At 36.7% G+C, this 8904-nt stretch overlaps 1 protein-coding gene across 1 annotated transcript in view; it reads left to right on the plus strand.

The window, feature by feature from the left end:
* Window positions 1–8904, plus strand: part of Trmt1l (tRNA methyltransferase 1 like) — a 48819-nt gene that overhangs the window by 7656 nt on the left and 32259 nt on the right. The window contains exon 4 of the mRNA XM_008824278.3: window positions 2127–2240. Within this exon, the coding sequence (XP_008822500.1) occupies window positions 2127–2240 (114 nt within the window). The remainder of the gene's footprint in view (window positions 1–2126; window positions 2241–8904) is intronic.

Consider the following 8904-nt stretch of genomic DNA (forward strand, 5'->3'; position numbering starts at 1 on the left):
TTTTTTTTTTTTTTTTTTTTTTTGAGACAGGGTCTCTTTGTAGCACCATCTGACCTGGAACTCACTGTGTAGACCAGGCTGGCCTTGAACTCAGAGATTCTCCTGCCTCTGCCTCCTGAGTGCTGGGATTAAAGGTGTGTACCACCATACCCGGCTCTTTATTATAACTCTGTAAGAATTTAAATTATCATGGATGTTTAAGGGCTGTGTTTTCTATAAACTGGTAATTTAATTGGGTACAAGAGATTTCCCCAAAACAATGTTTTAAATAACAAGTTAAAATTCCCTATATAAAAGAAAGTTTCAAGACAGGTAACTGAAGGTTGATACAGGAGTTTTATAATGTTGTCAGTGTTCCATTCTCCCTCCTTTGCTCTGCTGTTCTTTTTTAATCGCATTTTATTTGGAGTGGGGGCATGCCACAGCACAGTTATGAGGGACAGTTCTCTCCTGTGTGCATCCCAAGAATCAAACTAAGGCTTGGTGCAAGTTCCTTTTACCCACTGAACCATCTCACCTGCCTCTTCTCTGCTCTTCTGAGTACTTGGTTTTCTCTTTTTTTTTCATATATATGTATCACATGTATATATGCAGTGTATATGAAACATTAACATATGTAAAAGATACTTGTTGAATTAAAATTTATTAGGTAAATTATTCTCTATATTGCTTTAAACTTGAATTTGAGATTTTAGTTCATTCCTTTAATTCCAGCACTTGGGAAGCAGAGGCAGGTGGATCTCTGTGAGTTTGAGGCCAGCCTGGTCTACATAGTGAGTGGAAGGCCAGCTGGGGCTACAGGGAAACCCTATCTCAAAAAAACCAAAAAACAAAAAATTCCATTTGTATATGGGGGCTGGAGAGATGGCTCAGTGGTTAAGAGCACTGGCTACTCTTGAAAAGGACCCAGGTTCAGTTCCCAGCACCAACATGGTGTCTAATAAACATCTGTAACTCCAGTTCCAGGGGAATCCAACACCATCTTCTAACCTCCATGGCATTGCATGGCATGGGTCTACATACATACATTCAGGCAGTACACTCATACACATAAAATTTTTTTTAAAGGTTTTTTTTTTTTTAAATCCTGTGTGTGTCACATAGCATGGCATGTGTGTGGAGTTGAGGACAACTTTAGAAAGTTGGATCTCTTTTTTTCACCATGATGGTCCCAGGCATTAAACGTAGATAGTCAGGTTTGGCAGCAAGTAACTACCTTCACTCACTTAGCCATCTTGCCAGTCCAAGATTTTAATTTTTATATACTATTTATTAGAAGTTTTATTTAACATCTATTGTATTGTTAAGTAAGTATTCTATTTTGTTAATCCAGAGTCTTTTCAGGAATCTATTATAAAGAAGAAAAAACATAAATTTAGTAGTACAGTGAAATTCAGGATACATTGGTTTTAATTATGCATCTAGTCTCAGAATAGTAATATATTATATTTGATCTCATCCCACTCTGTCTTTCATTTTTTTTCTTACCCCATATGTTACCTGTCTTTGCTGGTGCCACAGTGGTAATGAACTATAATAGCAGATACTTAGGGATCTCAACCCTGCCCTTCTAGAACTGCGATAAAAGCTGGGTTTTTTCCCATCTAAAGTACTGAATGATAGTCTCTGTGGCAAACAGTTTATCTGATGAGCATTCTTTTTCTTTTTCTTTTCTTTTTTTTTTTTTTTTTTTTTTTTTTTTTTTGTCTTTTTGAAACAGTCTTCCTATAGCCCCAGTTGACCTGGATGTAAACCAGACTGACCTTGAATTCATAGAGAGCCACCTGCCTCTGCCTCCCTAGTGCCAGGATTAAAGGCATGCACTACCATACCCACTCGAACATACCATTTTGTAAACCTCTGTTTCTACAAGCAAAAAAGGTCATCGGCTACTCAAAGATAGGAGAGTTCCAAGGTTAAAAAAAACCAGTCATTGATCATATACTATAATTGTTGGAAACAAGATCCTGAGTGAGAGATAAAATATGTTCTTCCTAAAGTTAAGAAAGGCTTTATCTGAAAAGCAGGATGGGAGTACAGAGGGTGTATAGCCAAGTATTAATAGCTGGTATATTCTGTGCTTTTTAATCTTCCTCCTTTTTTTTTTTTTTTTTTTTTTTTTAAAGAAAACAGAAAGGCTTGTCCATTGTGCCCTAAGGAAAAATTCAGAGCTTTTAATAGTCATAAACTACGACGACACCTTCAGAATTTACACTGGAAAATCTCAGTTGAATTTGAAGGTTAGTATTTTTGTGCTCACCTAGAATGATGTAAATGAAATTTAATGTTTGTTACTATTTTTGGAATTTTGATGTGAATAAAATCAAATATTTTAACTTTAATATTATGAAGGATTTAGTGCCCCACTTTTATAGTGTATTTAATAAAAGATAATATATAGCCCTGTAGGCAGTAGACACATGACACTAGTTTTAGCAAACATTATTAACCATCTGACTTTGGCCTTGGGACTGTGTATTGCTTATTAAACAGTGTTTTACTAAGTTGCTTTTCCTCCTATAGTAAAACAACTACTATTTCACAAATAATTTTGAAGACAAAAGGTAATTGCAGTAAAATAAGAAAATAAAATAATTAGTATTAATATTGGAAAAAGAGAGTATCCTACTAGTAGCTTAAGATTTCAGGATGATGATGGGATATAAGTATATTCAGAAATCATACCCTTTCTCTACTCCAGATTAATGGTAATGTTTTACAAATATATCAATTACAATGACAAAAATGATGAGGGAATAGATTTTTTTTAATATTTTATTATTTTTATTTTATGTGTATGAGTGTATTGCCTGCATGTATGTGAGTGCACCTGTGTCGTGCAATGCCTCAGAGGTCAGAAGAGAGCTTTGGATTCCCCTGGAACTGGATTAAGGATGGTTCATAGCTGTCGTGGGTATGGGAAATCAAACCCAGGTCCTCTGCAAGAGCAGTCAGTGCTCTTAACCACTGAGCTCTCTCTCCAGCTCCATGAATAGATTTTTAACAGTTTTATAAATGAAAGAATAAAGTGAAAACAAAAATCATAAAGAAAAGAATAAAGTTGAAGACAAAAACAGAGCAAGTTAAAAGACTAAATTCTGAGATAGTGAAGTGTTATAGACTCTTGGGGACAGGTTCTGGCAATTTTAAATTTTAAAATTCATATATTGGGCTGGAGAGATGACCCAGCAGTTAAGAACACTGGCTGTTCTTGCAGAAGACCCAGGTTGAATCTCAGCACCCACATGGCAGCTAACAACTTTCCGTAACTCCCGTTCCAGGGGATCCAACAATCTCTTGTGTCCTCCGCAGGCATTGCACGACACGGATGTACTTACTTACATGCAGGCATAACACTCATACATATAAAATAAAAATAATAAGTAAAATATTTTTTTAATTCATATATTAATCTACCAGGCAATTTCTATTTTGTGTCATACCAATACAAACAAATAAAATAATAGACAAGGATAGATGTACAATGATAGATATGTAAGGATATTCATTGCACCATGTGCTTTGTGACAAACAAAAAACCCTTAAAATTAAAAAAGGATACTTGACATATAAATACCAAATGCAGCCATTGAAAATGTAGCCATTTATATTAGCAAACTAAGAAGTTTTTTTTTTTTTCACAGTTAAAGTATTAGTGAAAAATAGAAATATGTAGGGAAGATTTTATGATATTTCATTTGGACAAAATGAGAAGTCCTCCCTTCAAAAAAATCCTCTAAATATCAATATTATATGTATATATGTGTACCTACATAAGTGTATGTATGCATATGTTTACATATTTCTATATAAGTATGTGAAATTTTTTCAGCATAGAAATTTGTTAAGGCCTGATCAATCTGATCAGTTCAGTTTGACCGGAAGCTTGGCAGAGGATACCAGATATGTTATATTCTTGTGGCTTGTCAAGGCTACTGTGCGTGCTCCTTCCCCATGGCCGGTAGTCAATGACGGGTAAGATCTTCTGGGAGAAAGTCAACCTAAGACAGGGTGTAGCTGCTTGAAGCTGCGTGCCAATGATGGGTAAGGCTTTGCTCTTGCAGAGGACAACCTAAGACAGGCACAGTCTTTCCATACTGGATGTGGCATTTAATAAATCAGAAAGGGGGAAATGTTGGGAGCTAATAAGCACAGTCATTGCTACATTAGGCTGTGGCAGCTTGCCTTGACTTAAACGTTGGAGAAAGAATGCTTCCACTTTAAGAGTTTCCCTGCTCTCTGCTTCTGTGATCAGAGTTGACAGGCTATGCTTCCCTGATTAATTGGCAGTCTTAGAAACATAACCAAGAGTTCTGTTTCAGTTTATGAGCACCGGAATTTCTCAGCACTGATAGCTTGGTTACTATAAAGAAATTATGAGTTATAGTAGTTGCTAAGAGTAACCACAAACAGTATACCTTATATCTAAGATATTATAAATATTATGCAGCTGAATCTTGGATACTGTCAATGTCATGTGAGTTTCGGTTGGTGAAGTAATGTATTCTTGATAGTAACGTAATGTATCCTTGGTTATTCCTTGGTAACTTTATTTTTTTTAACTCCTCAGGAACATCATAAAGATTAACTGCTTCATTAGAAGTACAAAAAACCTGAGTTGGTGACAAGCTATTTGGGCCTTGATTAATTATTATAATAGCTGTTCGGATGAGTGCCCACATAGACCAAAAATCAAGCAGTATAGTTTCTCCGGTTTGAAAGGCTTTATCCACATTTGTTCTAACTTTGTCCCAGACTTCTAAATCTAGAGTTCTTGTATCCGGAAACCACGAATTAAACTCTACAACTATTTACACACAGTTATCTATCTGCCTTCTGGAAACTTGTGCTCCATTAATACGAAGAGTATGATGAATTAAAGAAACAAAAGGAGTAGACTTACCCTGTCCCATTATTCTTACATAAATTACAACTCTATCCTCAAAACCTCCTCCAGGCGCAATGTTAGGGGTCCCTGTTCGGGCGCCAGCTGTCACGGTGCAGTGACCACAAACCAAGCCTAGTGGGCTTGGGGACCCCGACGGATAGAAATCAAGGCACAGGAGGTGCAGAGGTCTATGTGCCAGTGCATGTTTATTGTGAACCAAACCAAGCTTATATAGGAATCAGATCTGGAGTAACCAAGGAATAACTAAGATTACATCATTAAACAGAAAGATTACGTTACTACCAAGAATACATTACTTCACCAACCGAAACTCACATGACGTTGACAGTATCCAAGATTCAGCTGCATAATATTTATAGTATCTTAGATATAAGGTGTACTGTTTGTGATTACTCTTAGCACCTACTATAATTCATAATTTCTTTATAGAAACCAAGCTATCAGTGCTGAGAAATTCCAGTGCCCATAAATTGAAACAGAACTCTTTGGTTAAGTTTCCAAGACTGCCAATTAATCAAGGAAGCATAGCCTGTCAACTCTGATCACAGAAGCAGAGAGCAGGGAAACTTAAAGTGGAAGCATTCTTTCTCCAATGCTTAAGTCAAGGCAAGCTGCCACAGCCTAATGTAGCAATGGCTGTGCTTATAAGCTCCCAATAGAAATTGTTGAATGTGTGGGCCTGTCAATATCCTAACAAATGAGTACTAATAAATTAGTAAAAATAAATTTTAAAAAAGTTATTAAACTTTATGATTAAAAGTTATGATTGTGGAAGTTTCAAACAAATTGAATGAAATAGATAGTGCATAAGACCCAGAAAACAAGCCAAATTATGCCAGAGATATTTTCTTAGTACTACTGGTAAAAGATTATCACTGGTTATTTAGGAAAGGGGAATTAAAGGGAATTAAAGACTAATTCAGGAGCCATCTGTCTATATAATAAAAACATATAGTAGGCAATATTAGACATATAGGAAAAAGAAAGCTCTCATTTTAATTTGTAAGATCTCTTTTTTCAATTAAGTAATTTATTATATTTTAAATATATTTTATTAATTTTATGTGTATGAGTGTATTGCCTACATGTGTATAAGTGTACCCATGTCATGCAGTGCCCAAAGAGATGAGGATGGCATTGGGGCCCCTGGAACTGAAGTTACAGAGGGTTATTAGCCACCATGTGAGTGCTGGGAATCAATCCCAGGTCTTCTGCATGAGCAGTCAATGCTCTTAACCACTGAGCCATCTCTGCAGCCCCTTATTTTTGTTTTTTGTGTCTGTTTTCTCTGCAAGTATGTAAGTGTACCCATGTGTACAATACCCATGGAGATCAAACCTGGGTCCTCTAGAAGAACAGCCAGTGCTCTTAACCACTGAGCCACATCTCTAGCCTGTGAGATCTCTTATTATTTAATTTTTTAGGTTTGGTTTCTCTCCTCCAATTTATTTTCTTCTCATGAGTGGCTTGTGATACTTCACTTGCTCTTGGATGTGTATTATCTCTGTGCATTTAGTTGTTGGGTTCTTTCACATGGTAGCAGTCTGGTAGACAGTGAAGGTATGGTAGTTTTTGTCTTAGTGAGCAGGCTCTAAAACAGTTGGCAATTTGTTAAAGGTAGATAGGCAGAGCCAGGTGTAGGTGGCACACACCTTTAATCTCAGCCCTGAGTGCTGGGGGGGAACAGGCAGGCGGATCTCTGTGAGTTCAAGGTCAACCTGGTCTACATAGTGCGTTCTAGGTGAGCTGGGACTACAGGGAGATCCTGTCTCAATAAAAGGAAAGCAAAACAAAAAAGTAGATAGGCAGAAGGAATGAAAGATGTGAGTGAAAGAAAACCACAATGCTTAGATTCGGGATATGAGCAACTGGAAAAAAATGGAATTGTCCCTTACTGAGCCAGAAGTGACTAAAATAGGACAATATATAGACAGAGAAGGGCAGGACCTCAGATTTAGGTAATATAAAGATTGAGACACTCCAAGTGGAGATATCCACTGTCCTATAATGCTTTATGAATGTGAAATTTCAGAGGGTGGTTGGGGCTAGAGATATATATATTTAGGAGATGTCAGAACATAGTATTTAAAGCCATGAGGCTTAATTAGTTAGCCATAGGTGTGCATATTGATAGAAAAAACCTGAGTTGTGGAGCACTTATACATATATAGGTAGGAGAAATGATTTCCTATAAAGTATTAGAGTAAAAGAGAGATAACTGAGTTAGGAGAGACTATGTCATTAAAAAAACAAGGAACTGGAGAGGTGGCTCAGCAGTTAACAGCACTGATTGCCACTCTTCCAGAGACCCAGGTTCCATTCCCAGCACCCACATGGTGGCTAACAACCATCTATAACTCCAATTCTAAGGGATCTAACACCTTCTTGCCTCTGCAGGCATTGTACAACACAGATGCACTTATATACATGGAGGCAAAATACTTATATACATAAAAGAAAAATAAGTGAATAAAAATGTTTAGGAACTGGTAGGATGACTCAGCAATTAAGAGCACTGACTGCTCTTCCTAAGGACCTGAGTTTGGTTCCCAGCATCCACATAGTGGCTAATAACTGTCCTTAAATCCAGTTCCAGGAGAACTGACACTCCTCTTCTGGCCTCCATGGGCATTGCATGACATGGATGCAGTTACATGTAGGCAAAACCCTCATACACATAAAATAAATTAGTTAAAAAAAAATTTTAACTTCTTTTATTTTCAAAAACCTGAAATAAAGAGATGTTCAAGAAAAAATGATAGGGGCTAAAATGTAGCTTGATGATAGAGTGCTTGCTTAGCATGTACAAGTCCTAGATTATATTTCTAGTACACACACACACACACACACACACACACACACACACACATACGTGTATATGTATATGAAAAACTCAAAGGAAAGGTGTAATTAACAATTTCATCTTGACAAGTTTGTTTTTTGTGTTTTTGTGTTTTTATTTTTGACATGGGACAATATCTCATGTAGTTCAGGCTGACCTTCAACTGATTATGTAGTTGAGGATAATCTTGAAATAATTCTTCTATCTTTACCTCCCAAGTGCTGGTATTATAGGCATGCACCACCATGCCTGCCATTTTGCTATGTTTTGAGATTCTGACCAAATAATCAGTTAAAGATCCTTATCAGGCCTTTGGAATAAAGGATCTTAGTGTCAGGAATAGGTTAGTAGCTATCACTATAATTGGGGATTCCTTCTCATAAGAGAGATAATTGGAATCAGGAAGAAGTTAAATTTACCAGAGAAAAAAGCGCATACCCACCAACCAAGCCTAATAAATACTTATTTTTTACTGTATGAGAGAGAAAAAATCTAAAGAAGACAACACCAAAAAACTAAGAAAAATTCAGAAATAAAAGTTTTAAAGGTAGGAAGAGAACCAAGATTATCTCATATAACTGGTAAAGAAGAATCTATGTAATTGCAAATGCAGCCTGAAACAAAGATGAAATGGAAGGTGTAGAAATTGATGATAAGACTTAGTGCCTGGAAGACAAAAGAAAAATGAGGAGGAACCCAATAGCCAGATGCTTTGGAAACCCTTGTCAAGAAATTCTAGTGGACTCTCATATGAACATTTGAAAATTGCCCTGTTCTGACTTTTTCTAGTTCCCTGTCTAGAACTTGTAATGCTAATTACTCTTGCCTTTACTTCTTCACATCTCCTAGTCACAATTCAGGGACTTTATTTTCCCCCTAGAGGTAAGAGTTAATGCAATTTGGGAGTCTTTTAGATAGACCCACTGAAGGGGTAAATTGCCTCACTGTGCATCCATGTTCAGCATAAAGAAGCCAGAGTGGTCTGTGTCCCGATTCCCTATTGGCAATTTGGGTAACCTTTTCACAGGATGGTGTGATAAGATTAGGAGGTAAGAATTGGCTAGGTAGCTAGGGTAAAAAAGACCCCAAATAAAAGTAGCCAGTTTCTTGGCTAAAAAGTCAAAATGTCCTTGGGCCTCTTAGCAACATACTC

Source organism: Nannospalax galili, unplaced genomic scaffold, assembly GCF_000622305.1.
Source record: "Nannospalax galili isolate Female #2095 unplaced genomic scaffold, S.galili_v1.0 scaffold227, whole genome shotgun sequence".
Lineage (NCBI taxonomy): Eukaryota > Metazoa > Chordata > Mammalia > Rodentia > Spalacidae > Nannospalax > Nannospalax galili.